Genomic DNA, 18703 nt, shown 5'->3' on the forward strand with positions numbered 1-18703 from the left:
CTAGTTCATTATCACTACTCTAAAAGAGAAAAAAAAAAACATTATAGCCATCCACTCAATAACGTGTGGTGCAACCTTTGGCCGGCAAAAAAGCTGCAACTTGCCTTGGCATGGATGCTACAAACTCTTGGTAGGTGACTGGAGACAAATTGTACTGCATGTCTAAGCAGCAGTTACATGAAGTCGAGATATTCCAACATGGGGGCGTTTCAGCTGCCGCTTTATGATATCTCAAATGTGCTCTATCAAGTTAAGATCCTGCGAGATGGCCAGGACATTAACTGGAATTTATCCTTATCGAACCACACTATCATAATTCGAGTCTTGTGACATGGGGCATTGTTCTGCAGGAAGATTCTACACCATATAAAGATGCCATTAATCCACAGTTACATTCAGATAATCTGCAGCTTTAATATAATTAAAGTCAAATGTGTTTAAATCTTCAGGATGACCAGCACTACGATCACAATAATTAAAATCATGTGCATGCACAAAAAAGCCCTACATGCACTATAATTACAAAGGCAAAAGGTATATATGCATAAAATTTGGCAAATATGATTAATATTAAAATAATAAAAGACTTCAAATAGAGTAATTGAAATATTTTATTCACATTATAAAATTAGACAAGTACCTCTAAAATTCATCAGTATTTTATATGCACAATCCATTTTAAAGAGATATAAATGCATACAGTGCCAAAGATACAACAACCATGTTCTCATTAACTAAATGAAGATGAGACGGACAAATAAGACAATCACAAAATAATAAGAAAGTTATTCAATTCAAATGAAAATACAAATCAAATGTAAAAATTATGTGCTTTAACAAACATTGGCAGATTTTTTTTTTTAATACTTAAGTCTGACTAGACTAAGAAATATGACTAAGAACTCAGCGAAAGAACACAAACTCATTTATGAAGGATTACAAATGCTAGTGAATGGATTTCAAGTACTTTTCATAACTTTCTTCATCCATTAAAGTATCCAACTCTTTTAAATCAGATAATTCTATTTTAAATACCCAACCTAAAATGAAATGAACATAAATTAGTGTGATAACTCTAAATAAATGAAAATGCTCAAACAGCTTTAATTTATACAATTCAAAATTTATGGCATAAAAATTGGAAATAAAATTCTTTTTACTATTTTTTTTAGTAGGATTATAATATAAATTAGAATTTATTACTTGTGCAGTAAGTTACAATGAGGATGCCTGTTAAAAATAACAATGTATAGCAATTTTCAACAATTAGATTTATACAAAAATATGGTATATATAATTCAATTTTAAGAGAATTTTATCATTTTTAATTTTCATAACAACCCCATAACTAACTTTTCCATAACTAACAATATGGGAGAAATAAATCTTAGAGCTGAATATTACCTTTTTCCCCCCTTAGATCAATTTCTACATCAATACTGAAGAGGAAAGTGTTTTCTACTAAGTGAAACCATGTGATAATTTTGATTGGCAATTACAAATATTAATTAAAAGTGATTGTGACTTCAGCATTTTAAAATTAAATTAAAATAATACATTGTAACACATTTTTCATTTTACTCATATATTTTACTCTCAATAATACTCTTTTCATTTTACAAAGTTAAATGAAAAAAATCCGAATCTAAAAATTAACATATTGAAAAAAGCATTTTTTTGATGAACAAATAAATTTTCACAATTAAAATCTCAAAATTATCTGAATTATGAGAATTTTCTTCTCCAACATAACTCAATTTTATCATGCTTAAAAACAATATTTTTAAAGCAAATTTTAAATAGGAAATAATCTTAAAATAGAAAATTAAAAACTTAGAAAAAAGCAAACATAGCTTTGAGAGATAACATTTCATAAAATTAACCTCAGAAATTAGAGAACTTACCCTCATCATAACATGACTCATTTATCAAACTTGGCTTATCTGTAAGTTTTTCATTTACTTCAGTAATGGTTCCACTAACAGGACTATAGAGTTCATTTACAGCTTTTACACTTTCCACAACTCCTGCTTCACCTAGAATATAAGAATTCCTTTTTAAACAAAAATAATTTAGCTGAAACTTCAATAGTTTAACAAAACAGCTCACAAACAGAATTCTCAATTATATATATTCTGGTAAGAAACAATTGGTTTTTGCCTTGCCAGGTCACCCAACAGACTCAGGGAAAATGATAAGCAAAATGTTGTGAAACAAATTGTTTTGTCTTCATAAAAGAAAATGGATTACAGTTAATTTGAAACGAGCAACAATGTCCTAGTGCATACAAGTTTACACTTTCTGGAGATTAAACCATATATTTTCACAAGAAAGATTATATTGTTTACAGCAAATATCAGCTGCAAAACACCTTTATGACATCATCCAAATGAGCACAATCATGGAAAGCAAATGGACACTTTGAGATAGGACAAAGCATTACTGAAGTTGCAATGACATTAGATATCAAATTATGTCATTTCATGATAGAAGAAACTTCTAAAACTATAACTGCTCAGCATATGCATGATGGTAGTCATGAAAGGAGATGAGATGATAACTATTTTCCATTTTAATGAAAAATGCTAGATCTACAGAAATTGTCAATGCTACAAGTACTTACATTTCTCCTTAAATCATCACCTGTGAACCAAATTATGTTGTTCTATATTCATGGAAGCTAGTCAAGATCTAGTCCATTATCATCATGCCATCATATAAGCCAAATTACATCATCACTGGGGTCATTAGAAAAGGTCAATGGTGATTTCTCACATGAATTCTGTTTCACAATTAAGAATGATTTAAGACATAAGCTGGTATGGAAAGAGCAGACAGCAAATTACTACCACAGCTGGACCCTGCTAGGGACACAATGACATTATCCATGGATCATGCAGGGTACTACAACTATCTACTATTTGTTATTAACATTAGGGTTAATGACAAATCTACAAAATACTTACTTAGCTCTTCGATGCATATGCTTCTTTATTCCAAAAATAGTAATCTCTTTTTGCACTGCATCATTTGAAACTAATACACGTGATATAATTCTTGTATAATGTTGGTGATGTAAATGGAACTAAAACTCAAACAGCCAATAATAATTTTAGAGCAGTGTTAATTATCCAATCAAAATGCATTGAGAACTAACTCAGTTTGAATTGAGATTTCATCCTGAACACAACACACTTTGGTCTAGCTGGACTGCCATCTGCTTCGAGGTCTGGTACATTTGTCCGACACTCATTTGCTTGACTGCTCGATTTCCTAATGTTATTTGGCCAACAGCTGAGTTGTCTGAAGGATATATACAGAGAGTAGTAACCTTTTTTAATAACTTAAGACCTTCAGAATTTTAGTTCCTTCTGGGTAGCATTTTAATTAATTTATTTATGTGTATCAGATAACTCTGCTGAGGCTTCATCCTCTTCAATAGTCTATAACGCAATATTGTGTGTAATGTCACATAAGAAATCTATAGTTGTTTGGTTTGTTCTGACATTAAAGACAGTAGCAATGCATTTTAATTGTTAAAAATATTTCTTGTGGGTTGGCAAAAAAAAACTCCCACGAACAATATTATTTGTCGTACACTGCACTTTTAACTGTTCCTTTTTAAGCTCATCAATTATTGTATAAACACCAACATGAAATTTTCCAACAAATGTTTCAAAACATCTGTGCCATTTTTACACTTGATTTTGTGTTCTTGGAATACCATGATTTATTCGATCATTTTCATGGACTTATAAAGCGTGAGGAAATAAGGCAGAACATTGATTAATTCTCCCATTTCTCATTTTCTCATATCCCTCCTGATTTTACCATGTATATAATTATCCTCAAACCACTGTACTACTATTACACTTGCTTCATCAGGAATAAGAGACTTTATCTCATCAATTGAAGATGAAATATCACCAGATGGAAGAAATGCAAAAACTGGAATGCTCTAAAGCTTCAGACTAAAACTTTTATATTCAGCATACCTTTTAGCTAATTTTGATGCGTGAATTTAGCATCATGCACTTTGCCCTAAATGAAAAAACTCTTTACTAGCAGACTGGTGGGATTTTGTGACTAGAAGAATTAATTGCTGCTCTTTCAAAATCATTGATAATGGAATGAGGATTTAATTCAAGGTCATGTTCAGCAGTAAAGTTATTCAAATACTGAAATAAATTAGAATAAATATCTTCTGAATTGCTAGGCATCAAAGCATAAGAAAAAGAAAGCACTTTTGCATTTTCACCTGTTCCAGTAGGGGTGTGAATGGATCTCATCCAAGACTAGATCCAATAAAGGGCTTCTTTCAGAATGCATTTGGGGAGGGGAAAGGGCTCCTGAGCTTTAGTATGAGTTTATTATTAAAGGATGGATTATCTTAAAGAAATTTTTTGTCACCAGTAGTCCTAAGTTCTAATGGAATATCAATATTTTCCAAAGTAGTTGACTGAGGAGAAATTTCTTTACGAGTTTACTACTTTTTATAACCTGATGCACAGCATGGTGACTAGGAATTACAAAATGACTGTGCAGTATGATAGCATTGTTTCCTCTTGAATAATTTGTATTGGTGTGTTGCAAGCCTTTCTTTTGATATTATTTACTCCTACAGCAACACTTTTTTTTTTTTTTTTTTTGTTGTTCTTTTTCAAGCCAAATTGCTCTTCAGGACTCCATCAGGACATCTCACATGGATCAACTTGTAGAGTGCCTTGAAATTAATTAAACCAACCATACTATGCTTTTATTATTATTATTATTTATAAATGGGATAATATCTGTGAACTGTAAAGGTAGTCAAACAAACACTTTTTGACATATCACAAAGTCACCAATGAGTTGGTTGACTGAATCAAATATTCTTAGCTGTGTTACTTACCATCCTTTTCAACTGTCTGACCTATATCAGGAAGCTGGACATAGACTACATCACCTAATGCTTCCTAAAATATACAATGAATATAATATTAGGACAACATTTTGTATTAAATTTTTTACTCCACTTAAAAAGATGTTCAGTTTGAAGTTTCAAAAAACAGACTTCCTTTTCTTAAAAAAAAAAAAAAAAAAAAAAAACCACTCTTACAGTTATATTAGTTTTTAAAATAAATATGAAATGATCAGTTGGAAAAAATATAAAAATGAACAGTTGGAAGAAACTGATCAGCACTACTTGAATTACTACATAGGTTGATCTGTTTTAATTTTATAATGTGTATGATTTATCCATAGATGTATGATCAGAGCTGTCAAAATATTTCAGTACTCAATACATACATTTTTATTAATTTTATTTTACATACCGTATTTAATATAAGATTTTATTGTGTGAGTGATTCTAATGGGCAATTTTAAATAAGTGGAAAAGGGACACTTGAAAAGTACTTATACATCAGACTAAGATTATATAATCCTTAAAATTTAATGTTTTTCTGTTAACATTTACAGTTAATATTGGTATTATAACTTCATTAAAAATTTTTTTAAATAGTATTATACAGACAAAGCAAATTTTAAATACAGTGGGTCCCCACTTATATGTCTTTTACATTTATATACGTCATTTAATCTTAGACCCGATTCAGTCCTATTTACTTTAGTAAAATATTTATTTTATACCTTTCATAGCTTTGGTTAAACTTTGCTTTTGCTTGACTTACTGCATTGTTTTACATTTTACAGTCCCATTGTTCAATGATGTTTCCCATAAATGAAGATAGGAAAATGAAACAAAAGCATGAGACATTACAATCTAATACACAAGTTGAAAACCAGTTCATGAACAGAGGAGATACTTGGAAGGAAAAGTCGATAATGTTTTCTTGTTCTGAACAGGATGCTGTATTACGTAAACTGGGTGGAGTAGAATTAACTGATATAAAATTTCACGAAAGCAAAAGGCAATCTCATTAAAAGATAAAATTCAAATTTTAAAAGAAATTGATGAGAATACTGGTTTGACAAAAGTTCAGTTAACAGAGAAACTGGATATTCCAGTGATAACACTAAAAATAATTTTTTATGATAGAAAAAGTTAAAGAAAGTGGAGAAATTTGTGGACACTTTAAAAACTGTAACATGGAATCTCACGTCATATAATAAACGGAGAATCAAAAAGCATTCCTGCTAGGTTGGTTAAAGAGTAGTTCAAGAATTTATCTATCAAAACAGATGTATTTGAATTAAAAGACATTTTTAATGTTGATGAAACTAGTCTTTTCTGTAAACTTATGCCTGCAAGAAATCTAGCTTCCAAAGATGACAAGTATCATGTAGCTAAGCAAAGTAAAGAACGTCTCACTGTTTTACTTTGTGCAAATACCGAAGGTACGGACAAAGTGACTCCTTTTCTTATAGGAAAATCATAAAAACCAAGATGCTTCAAACAAGTTATTACAATACAAAGCAAATAAGCTTAGTTGACTACGAACATTTTTACAAAATGGCTCAAAATAGACAAAACTATGAGGAGACAAAACCACAAAATTTTACTTTTTATGGATTAGTATACTGCCCATCTTCAAACCACAGATTTTTTGCAAAATTTTAATGTTGTTTTCCTCACAGCAAATTGAACTAGTGTAGTACAACCTTTAAGACTTGGTTATCACAAGACATTTGATAATCCAGTGATAAACAACTTGAAGCTATACATACTTGAAGCTATGAATAAGATTTCATTTGCCTGGACTTGCCAGTTTCAAAATTTGGTAGAATCCCATTTTTCTGACATATTTTCATATATACATGGTTTAATAGCTAATCCACATTTGTGTATACCACACATGCATTTGAATACATATGGACACATTTGAATACATGTTTACAACCTATATATTAACAGTCATTTTGCTGAATGACATCTATTATCTATAAAAATGCAAATATCAGACATAAGAGACTGTTTTCCTTTAAAACTGTTTTCCTTTCTTTCTTTTATTAAAATGTTTTTGTTATTATTTATGATCAGAACAGTACCTATCAGCCATAAAGATATACAGCCATAATTTTTTTTTACCAATCAGCTAGCAATTTTTCACCAAGGCATAGATAATTAATAAATCAAAAAAAAAAAAAAAAAAAACTTTCAGTAAAATCTATGGGTTTCTTTTCTTATCTACTACGTCTCCATTGTATGCAAACAGTGTTGTTCTGACTAACTGCAAGGTGAGGCATAATACAGGGAATGGTATTTTTAGAGTGCCCCTTGGATTATCGTTAAGTTGTTGTTTCATTTATGGTAGCCTGTGTAGTTGAATGTTAGGAGGTGATTGGTTGTGTGATTGCGGTGAATTTGACTGATGGGAAAATATTTGTAAGGGCTTATTTCTGTGTTGGATTTCAGTTAGGAAGTATGTTGCATATTTTGTGCTGTACACCATAAAATAGCTGTATGTGATGAGATTAATGTGAAGTTTCTTTATGGTTTGGAATGAAAGGGAAAAAAGGCATTATTTGACTGGTGTGTAAATGAAGGCTTACTTAGTAGTCATTATAAGAGTCCTATTTATACACAGGAAATGCATATGGTCGAAAAAAGATTGTGATTATGCGTTCGTCGCAAGAAAGGTTCGTGCAAGAAATGCCATCGACAGGCCGGCACTATGGAAGATATTTTTTACTCTTAATTTGTGAATTTATGTGGTGACGGCAGTATACATGTTCTAGTTCAGATAATGTTAAAAAGTTTTTGGATGCTGTTAAGAAATTTTGTGTGCTACAGATTGAAGACACAGAAATTTCTAAACATGGTAAGTCGATATTTCCTTTTTTATATGTGATAACATGTATTTCCTATTTTATGTTATTTCATTGTGTGATTTAAAATGCAGTTTATTGAGCTTCGATTGGCTACAAATTTTGTTCAATTCTGTTGATGAGTAACTTTGTTTTAATCCATTAGCCGCTGGTGCAGCATTGACGCAACAGTCAAAATAAATCCATATATAAATATAACTACAAAGATATTTTATACCAGCAGAGGATTTTGCGTAGAGAATATTATGAAGATTATTTCTGTAAAAAAATATTTGCCTTCAACAATCATTTTGTTTATAATAATTAATCTCATACTTTAAGCAAAATTTTCGATCGTGTATTTTTGCCAAAAATATTTCACGAAAGAATTGCAGTCTATATGAGTGATCTATTTTTAGTCAAAGTCACCATTTATCAGAACAGTACATCAATCAGATGTTTATATTAATGTTGGGAAGGAAGGGAAAACAGGTGTTGCGCTGACGTAACATTAGCAGGAAACACATTTCTTTCGATGTTAAGGTTCATGTTTTGGCTGCTTGAAAAAATGCCTAGAACAAGGTATCTTACGTTCGAAGAAGTTCTTCAAAGATTTTTTGATAAAGAAACAGATGATGATAATGTTAATAATGACCAGAATGAAACTGATATTGTTGTTGTTTGCCCAGAAATTGCAGAAGCTAGTGAAGAAGAAGAAGGGAAAGACAATGTTTTAAATAATGATATGTTACCAAATGATACTGCTGGGGGAAGTTGAAGTTCACGTAAGAAGTAAGTTTCAGCCTTCTAAAAGCAGTGGTAGTGATACGAAAAAGTTTAAAAAGCAGAAAACTGAAAACTTGAAATGGATAAAAAAGGAACCGTTAGTTATGTCTCAGGAAAAAAATGAAGAAAGTGATAGAAGAGAAACTATAAAAGACAAAATACAAGGTAAAACTAGTGGAGAGATTTTCGATTTTCTTTTTGCTTTACCTCAAGAAAAAATGTATTGGTCTCTTGATAAGGACATTTCTGTTAATATTGTACGAGAATCGATGTCACATTTGCAGTACAGGAATATGAAGCAGAATTTGCATTTAGCTGACAATAGTCAAATTGACAATACTGATAAATTATATAAGGTGAGACCATATCAAAACTTACTAAATAAAAAATTCTTCAATTTGGTATATTTTCCTACGTTCTGAATATCGATGAGCAAATGATTCCTTATCATGGCAAACATTCAGCAAAGATGTTTTTAAAAGGAAAACCTATAAGATTTAAATACAAAGCATGGACTTTGGAGTCATATGATCGATATGTGTTTCCTTTCAATATTTATTCAGGTAAGTCGACAGCTCCAAAATTACCAGAATATAAGGAATTTGGGCTTGGAGGAAGTGTGGTGATAAATTTGCTCAGTGTTGTTGAAACTCCTGCCAACCATGCTATTTATTTTGATAACTTTTTTACATCATTTCAGCTTCTCTGTCATCTTAAAAATAAAGGTTTCAATGCTACAGGAACAATGCAGGAAAACCGCATACAAATGTGCCCACTAGAAACTGTGAAATGTGTCTGTAAGAAAGATAGGGGTTATTATGATTTCCAGTATGAAGAGAAAAACAAAATAATTTTTGTCCGATGGAACGACAATTCGGTTGTAACTGTTGGTTCAACATTTGGAAACATTCAACCCATAAAAAATGTTTCTCGTTATTCAAAAATGCAAAGGAAAAAGGTTTTTATATCTCAGCCTCATCTTATTGAACAATACAATGCCAAAATGGGTGGAGTTGATTTATGTGACAATTTAGTAGCCAATTACAGAATAAGAGTTCGCGGCAAAAAAATGGTGGTCGCCAATATTTACTAATTACATTGATGTTGCCTTGACAAATGCATGGAAAATATAACGACTTTCTACTATTGGAAATAAAACGTCTCTTTTAGATTTCAGATGCGAGATTGCATTATTCCTTTTGCACACTGATAGTGTAGATTTAGCCAGAAATAGATCAGCAACAAGAAGACCTAATAAAATTCAGCATTCAAATATCATTGCATGAAGATGGTAGACATTTTATTGTAAAGGTCCAATGATAACAAAAGACTTTGTTGTAAAGAGTGCCATAGCTAGACTGTTTATAGATGCAAAGTATGTAATGTAGCTTTACATCATGATTGTAGTGAAGCTTTTCATGCTTAAACCTTTCAATTGAAATAATCTGTATTTGTAAAAGAAATATAATGTATATTTTAATACTAAATTAATTACAAGTAAAGTGATTTGTAGATTTATAAAATGTTATACAGCTAAAAAGTAATCCAGTGCTCCACTCAAAGGAAACATCGCACGAGTACAATCCTACTCACAAAACATCCGTAGTCTTATTCCACTGACGTTGCACGAACACAACACCCGCTTTTTCCACAGGTAAGAGCATTTTTTTTTTTTATTTTCAATGTAAATTTATATTATAAATGCTTAATTTAATATTGGTTATTATTTTCATGAGAAAAGAATCATTCCTTGTAGTTTTGGTGGTTAATGGGTTAACCTTATATGACATTATCATTTTCTTGATTTTTTTTAAAGTGAAAATAGGTCGATGTGTACATGGATAAAGTCAAGGGAGTGCGCAATGCCAAGTTTGTGCAATTCTCTTATCTTTTCTGAAGTGAAAATAGATTAATGTGTACATGGACACTGAGTTTGTGCAATTCTTTGAGTTGTTATTTTGGTTTTGTGTAGCAGCCATCTTGAAATTGTGCCTTGCTGGCCAGTTGCCAAAAATTGCCAAGGGACACCTTGAAATATATTTTTACCGAACTAATTTCATAAATTTTGAAAACCAGTTTTGACATTTAATAAAATAAATTCCGTTTTCTAACTTATGAAATATAATCAAACAGTTCTAACTCTATGGTCTACTGATATACAAACAAATGCACTTTTACTTCCAATTTTGCAATATTTAGAGTAAAACAAAATTATACATATCTATACATTTTTATTCCTTTTGGAATAGAAACTAAAATTTATTGTTTGTTTTATATTTACAATTTTTTTAATAATATTAATTAATATGTTTAATATAAATTAATACATGCATTAGTTTTTTAACAAACTCGGGAACATATTTTATTTATTTTTTTTATTTTCTAATTTTTTGGGGAATGAGGGTTATGTGGCACAACAGGAAAAAGTGCCTAGGGCAAAAAAATAGTTAATTTTGCCTTGCATAAAATTCACATTTTTATCAAAATTTTAAACACACCTGAGCATAATGAGACACACCAACGGTTCCAATTTTACCATCTGTTACAATCCATTCATGTTTTTCAGCATACTTTCGATCTGAAAAGGAGATTTCAAATTTTACTTTCATTCAGATAAAGAGAAAGAAATCTTACAAATTTCAACATTTAAGTACTCAGCAAAATGAAAGAAATGATTTTAGATGAAAATGCCACTGAAGACAGATTATTTGGCATTTTGAAAAGCAGTTCAATAAGTGTCAAATTACAGTTACACCAAAAAGATGCTTTAGATTAATTTTCCAATTTCTGCTATATATTATTTATGCCTGAGTTATGAAGGCTTATCTCTGATTACTGAATATATTGCATAATTAATAAAATAAACACTTAAAATTTTTTTAACTTTTTTAACTTATAGAAAATTATTTTTAAAAATAAAATAAGCTTTTATTTAAAACTCAAAATAAATAATGATCCAAAACAAGAAAAACAACTTAACATACAGTTTAATGGGAACAGATTAAATAATTTGGTACTCGTATTCACTGATCATGAAGTATTTACTTTCATAGTTGAATGGTAGCCAGGCTTCACGATCATTCCACTGAACATGAAACCTGGCTACCATTAAACTATGAAAGTTGGGGGAAATCACTCCAAATCGCTCTACTAATCGCTCATGAGGAATTCTAAACTGCACTTCTACTTGTAACTCTTACAGTAAGACATCATCAATCTCTCTGCATAATCTACCAAACAGCCATTCCTATGAAGTATTCGACCCTCTTCGTTTTTGCACTATGCAAAAAGGCTTTCTTCGGTTTCTATTATTTTGTTAGGCCCTCAGATTTTACTGAAAGCTCTGTTTAAAATGCTAAACTATGAGTACGAACTTTCTGCAGGTGATTGTTCCAATCTATTACTGGTTTGTCGGCCATATCCAGGCGTTCCCCCCCCCTCTTCAATAAATGTTAATTCTTTCAACCAACTGTAAATGAACCACAATTTGGTCAAATGTGATTCTACAGATCTCTAAATCTTTTTTTTTTTTTTTTTTCCAAAATACAAGGAAAAACTATAGCAATAAAGATTAATTTACACAGTCCAGTCACATTAACGTGACCATCTGTCAAAAGCCAGAATAACCACCTTTCGCAGAGCGGACTGCTGCGAGACGTGCAGGAAGAGAGTCACATAGGTCCCTGAAGGTGTTCTCTGGGATGTTGAGCCATGCCGACTCTAATGCCGTGGCCAGCTGCGCTAGATTACGCGGTTGAGGATCCATGGCGCGAACAACTCGATCGAGATGGTCCCACAGATGCTCGATTGGGTTTAAGTCAGGTGAGTTTGCTGGCCAGGGGAGGACGGTAAACTCATCCTGGTGCTCTTCGAACCACGCACGTACACTGGCAGCTGTATGGCACCTCGCATTGTCCTGCTGGAAGATGCCATCATCCTGAGGAAAAACAATGCGCATGTAGGGGTGAACATGGTCCGCAAGGACAGATGCGTACTTGTATTGATCCATTGTGCCTTCCACAATGATCAGTGAACCTAGAGAATGCCAGGAAAACATTCCCCAGACCATAATGCTCCCGCCTCCAGCTTGGACCGTTCCGGCAATGGTTGCAGGGTGGTTCCTTTCAGAGGTTTCACGCCTTATACGCCAACATCCATCTGTCCGATGGAGCATAAAACGCGATTCATCCGAAAATGCAACCTGTCGCCACTCAGTGGACGTCCAGCTGCTGTACTGGCGTGTAAATTCTAGCCTTCGCCATCGATGAACAGCAGTCAGCATAGGTGCATGAACCAGGCGTCTGCTTCGGAGGCCCAGACGCAGCAATGTTCGCTGAATAGTACTTTGGGAGACACTTTTGGTAGCCCCTTGGTTCATTTTGGTGGTCAGTTGCTCAACGGTAGCCCGTCTATCTGCCCGAACGCATCTCCGCAACCGTCGTTCACCTCTGTCATCTATGGCCCGTGGTGCACCACATTTGCCACATCGCTGATTTTGGACAGTCCCATTTTGCCATGCACGGTACACTTTTACCACGGCGGCACGCGAACAGTTCACAAACTCAGCCGTTTCGGAAATGCTTCCACCCTTGGCCCGAAAGCCAATGATCATGCCCTTTTGGAAGTCGGATAAATCGCTTCGTTTCTGCATTACGCCAACGACTGAAATGTTTTCCGAAGCCCTCACACACCCTTTATATACGCTCAACTGCACTGTGCTGCCACCTGCCTTCTGTGATTGGTTATTTAACTCTGACATGGAAAGTACGTGGTGGTCACATTAATGTGACTGGACTGTGTATATACTTGCTGATAAAAATAAAAAATGGCTTATCGAGAATCAAACAAGGTAACATCAAACAAAAGCACAAATGCTATGTGTGTGTTGGACATCATTTATCCATAACTGGCACAAACTCGCCTTGCTTGGGACAGTTTCGTGGTCAATCATGAAATATGCAAGTAACAATGACTTTCTTTATAAAATTTATCTGCAATTTTATATCATGAATAATAAAAACGTGGAGCACACTTGATAAATTTACATGGATAATGGCTTATGCTTTTCCTAATGCAATTTGATAATTTGTTTTCATTACTTGGGTGCCCATGCTCTTACTATTCATGATATAAAACTGTAGCTGAATTCAATAAAGGTAATTGTTTAAACTCTTGTTGTCATCAAACTATATATTTTTTCTTTCTTTTAGTTCATTAATTGATTTATAAAAAAAGGCTTATTTTATCAATTTTTTCTTCTTCTCAGTTTGAATGATGAATTATCATTCAATCTACAGAACATTAAATAAAAAAAACTGATATTATCTGCATTGTACAAAAAAGTTACAAACTCATTGTCCACGTTGAAGATAAACATCTGTTTGGATATCTTTACTTCCATTTCAATGATGAATCCAGTTTCACTTATTTTTTTAATTCTTCTTTTTCCATATCTATTCTTTTACATTCTTCTTTTTCAATAGAAGACACATACACTTCCTCTTTTTTTTTTTTTTTTTTTGTGTGTGTGTGTTTGTTTGTTTCTGTTTTTTTGCTGTTGTTCTTTCCCTGTAAACAATCTGATTTGGTCAAAAAAATTACAGCATTACACAAACTTGGCATCATATACAACCTCGCGATCAAAATCCTAAAATGTGAAGGAAAAAAAGAAATGCACGATACCTTTAAGTGAGCAGCATTTCACACTATGCATGCAGAAAGCTAAGGCCAAGATTCTGCCAAAGACATTGAAAACTGCATGTGTAGACTACTTCTATGCTAAAACACTGAAATTCTTCTACAAGAGATCTTAATTTGCAATCATGCCAAGAAAATATTTTGCAGAAGTCTCGGGGGTGGATGCTATGCAAATACCTGGATTGGCACAAATACATTTTAGCGACATAGTGCATTGCCTTACCTTTTAGGGTTTTTCATGTAAATAATCAGAAAAAATCAAAAAACCTAAACTGAATTTTGAAAAGAATTACTTCATTACATTGTACTGTTATTCACAAACAGTGTACATGCAAAGTACCTTATCAGGAAATAGTTTTAAATCAATGACAAACATTTGACAACTATTAGTAAGTACACAACTACTCATACTAATGCATCATCATTGCTATTGTATGCATTTCTAATTACAAAGAAATTAAAATACACTATTTATTATAAATCAATTTTTACATAAGTAATAAATTATAGTGAATCACATGGAGTATGAACTATATCAAATTACTATTACAATGAATCATGTGTTGAATATTTATGACTCAAGTATAGTTTTTATTAGATATTATTTGGTTCTACAGAAAGTTGATAACAGTATCCATAATTCCGATACATGTTCTAAGCCTTTTTCTTAAAGGAAAAAGACTTTTTCTTAAAAGATTAATCCAACAAATGTTTCATACAAATCCTAGACTGTTTTGAGATGTCATTTTCCTACAGCTCTTTTCAAAAACTCAAAAATTTCCCGAGATTCAACAGGTTTGTCTAAATGAAAAAAAAAAAAAAAAAAAAAAACATCTATTTTTAGGAAACACCTTTTATTAAGTTTCCTAAAAAGTGGACCAATGATTGTGATATTGTGATACATGATTGGAGATCTTACTATTATGAAGCCAGACTTTTTATTACCATACAAAATTATGCATCATTGTGAAATATTCACTTAAGACAATGGTTTGATACCATATAAGGTTTTTCATTTTTGGATCTACTTCATTCATATTGCTATTATATTTCTTAAATAAGCTACTCCCATAAAGTTTTGCAAAATTTTTCTCCTTGTAAACCACTTTTAAAAGATTATTACTTCATTCTGAAGAAAAACACTTGTTTTACTGTTTAACAAGCAAATTCTAATTTCACTTCATCTAACAATATTTCTTACACAGCAAAAATGTTTCAAGCAAAAACCTGCATGTAATGTTCTTTCTAAGTTATTATTTTTTATGATAACATTTCATTTTTTCAGAATGTAGATTTCTTTTATTGGAAACATGCACACATCATACCATTTACTGACTTCAAATGGCATTTTTGCATTAAATATTATGAATTATGTATTAACCTAAAATTTTAAATTCGATAAAACACATAATGTTGCCATGCTGTGCTTAAATTAAATATATATATATATATATATATATTACCAACATCTTGCAATTTAAGCCAGCTTATCACATTACAAAGCATACATTCCTTTCAGCATAAGATAAAATTTCAAAAGGCCCAAAATAGTTTACTCATGTGAAACTTAGTAAAGGATCTTATAAAATTTCATCTGACTGATAACTAAGAACAAAATGTCTCATTAGACTCTTTTATATAACAATAAGAAGTACATAATATCAAAAATAGGCTATTTAAATGTTCTTGTAAAAGTACTTTTAATAACTAATCTGTACTATTATCATTATATTTTAAACATGTAATCATTAAAATATACATTATTTCGTGAAGTTACGCATGAATTTAAATAACGACCATACTATGTATAGCAATGCAAACCTTTAAGAAACTAAAGATAAAAAATACATTCTCTCTTAATAGATTTCTATAAACCTATAATGGAAAACTGGTTGTACTTCCACGGAACACTCGCTAACTAGAACGAAAAGAATTCCAGGCTTTAAAATGCATCAGAAATCACACCAAAATATTAAAAAATAACAATATAAATTTACATTAATTCCAGATATACATTCGGTTATACAGTATTTTAGGCAATTAGTAGGTCGTTGTAATAGAATTGATAAACATATAAAGTTCAGAATTTTAATAACCAAAGTATTTTCAAAACGTTCGGACAATGTATAGCAATGAAATAATACTCAGAGGCTACTTTTCGAAATTCCAAGCTTGTTAGAAAACATTACACACTTACTAGATAACTGAAAATGTGTCTGTGAAAAGCATCTAAGCGTTTTAACAGAATGACAATCATATGCTCTTTTTAACCGAAAAACTAACGCTCGGGAATATAAGCCGAAATTAATGCTCTTTACAATAGTAGCCATTATAGAATTATTTACCGGCATACGTTAGCCGCAGAAAAAAGCACACTTTGTAATCTATACTCGAACTATAAGATAAGTTGCTATGACGTCAAAACCATGCAAAGATAATATCTCTCTCACAAAAGCATTTTTGTATAATCATCAGTAGACCAGTATTCGAAAGGAACTACTTGTTTGTGTACATGCTGAACAATGGAGTCGTCTGCTTCTCCTTTTGTTATCTTCTTTATTATGTATTTATTAAATAATTGTCTAAAAATGAATTTATAAAATACTGGTCATTTTAAAATTTCATTAAGAAATTTATAATATAGAATATCTGAAATATTTTTTAGGTATTCTTCCGTCAAAGCCATATTACGGTGTATAAACATCTTTCATGGCACCGAAGCCATACCTGCATTCTTCTTCGACTTGAGGTCATTGACCCTTCCTAAGCGAAATTGAAAGATGAAGGAATTTCTCGTCCCTTGAGTGGACTTCTCATTCACTTCTGGTTTTTAAACCCTTAACGGTTTCATTCCTCACTTTAGCTATGCTCACTCTTAATTATTCAATTTATTTTCTTAACGAAGTTGTGGAGGTTATTGCATTTATTTGCAAAGGTACTCCGGAAGCAAAACGCCTTGGGCCTTGGGCCCAAGCCATACCACGATCAAATCCTACCGCTATGAGAAAAATTACGCTCATTACATTTTTGTTTATTTGTTTTGTGTGTGTGTTTGTGTGTAAGCTTTCCGCACAGGTTTCGTACAATGTTCGCATAATTTTATTATGTCCATCGATTTTAAAGTTAGGACGAGACAGCAAAGATTTGGAATATACATGTCACATGTAATTATTCCAATCAACTGAAATGGTGTAATTCATTTAAAGTAACCTTTCAAATGATGAAGAATTGAAGTAACCTGCCACAATGAATTTCGTGGATCCGTTCATTACTGATTTCAGAAAAGCGAGATTAGTCACAACAAACTCAGTATCAGCGATTCCAGCGCTCAGTATAGTAATCCTATGCAGTACCTAGATCAGTGGCTCTCAACCTATTTTGCCCCATACACCGCTTTTACAATCTCTAACAGATCATCCCTTTCCCTCCTTTCTAAAACTTGAAAAATACATATATGCAACTTAGATTTATGTTATTTTTTAGTATGTTTTATAAATTAAATAGCAAAAAGTACAGAAAATTTTGATAGATAATAAAACTTATTATTTATTAAAATTATTATTATTATAAAGACAAAATGTAGCAGAATATACAGTGATGAAATACAGACATGAAAATATTTACATTAACATTTCCAGACGAATACAGTCAAAAGCAAGGCATGAAAATAAATATAAGTTAATACATTTGTGTAGCAGAACACTATATTGGCATAACATTAACAAGAAGTATATTTGTAAAAAGGCCCGGGTTCGAGTTCTGGAGAAGTCATGGATGTTTATAAATGTATAGTGGCTGTACGGAATGGACACACTCAAAATATGCGGCGAGGTGAAAGTACTGTCGAGAAGTTAGTCGTAAGGGAAGAGGGGTGGTAACCTTCGGACTCCGTGGTGTTCTCCTTCAAAATTGGGGGGAGGAACTGAGCCAAGTAGCACTCTCACCTGTATGTTGCCCAAGGCTTTTGCCAACGATATGCGCAATCTTACCTCCTTGCCACTCTGAATTTAGAGGGATTTTTCTAATTTCAGAAAAGCAAGATGAGTCACAACAAGAACAGAAAATCATTCAACAAAGCTATACATTATCCTGTAACTTCAAAAATTTTTAAATTACAGTCAACAGATATTACAAGAAAATTAAGATACAGAACATGAGCTAATACTAGATACGAAGAGAAAAAATACATAAGAATATTCAAATAGACATAGCTACCCCTCTTTTTGGTGGAAAGAGAAGGGTAGCAGCAGGGAATTATTCCTGTCTGTGAAGTATGCTCGTAGCTAAAGCTTAAATTGCGCCGGAACTCAGCTCCAGTTCCTTCTCAATTGAGATAAATCTTAATAATAGCCGAAGCTCACCGGAGAACTTAAAAAAGAGCGCAACGGCACTTCTTTTATGTACCTGAAGCACAACTTCAGCAGAGAAATCTTTACAGCTTGAAAATTTTATTTTAATAATAAATCTGTCT

The 18703-nt window shown here is 32.1% G+C and overlaps 1 protein-coding gene across 1 annotated transcript; it reads right to left on the minus strand.

Moving 5' to 3' along the window:
* Positions 1 to 593: 593 nt before the first annotated feature.
* ppl (glycine cleavage system H protein, mitochondrial) lies at positions 594 to 16770 on the minus strand. Its single transcript, XM_035351679.2, has 5 exons — positions 16430 to 16770; positions 11034 to 11113; positions 4892 to 4955; positions 1905 to 2036; positions 594 to 1040 (listed from the first exon to the last, which is right to left on the minus strand). Exons 1-5 carry the CDS (start codon positions 16581 to 16583, stop codon positions 946 to 948), a joined length of 525 nt encoding a protein of 174 aa, XP_035207570.1. The 5' UTR covers positions 16584 to 16770; the 3' UTR covers positions 594 to 945.
* Between the last annotated feature and the right edge of the window lie 1933 nt (positions 16771 to 18703).

The sequence above is a fragment of the Stegodyphus dumicola genome, chromosome 1 (assembly GCF_044657685.1).
Source record: "Stegodyphus dumicola isolate Sdum_Otavi_A_Nest chromosome 1, ASM4465768v1".
In the NCBI taxonomy this organism is placed as follows: Eukaryota; Metazoa; Arthropoda; class Arachnida; order Araneae; family Eresidae; genus Stegodyphus; species Stegodyphus dumicola.

What these genes read in the sequence shown, in the direction of transcription:
- ppl (XM_035351679.2), bottom strand. Translation starts at nt 16,583, where the DNA reads ATGCCGGTAAATAATTCTATAATGGCTACTATTGTAAAGAGCATTAAT. An exon ending in TCAGACAGTTGAAAAGGATG is followed by an intron (nt 2,037 to 4,891) that starts GTAAGTAACACA and finishes CTTATATTCTAG; the next exon opens with GTGAAGCAGGAGTTGTGGAA. An exon ending in TGAGTCATGTTATGATGAGG is followed by an intron (nt 1,041 to 1,904) that starts GTAAGTTCTCTA and finishes ATTTCATTTTAG; the next exon opens with GTTGGGTATTTAAAATAGAA.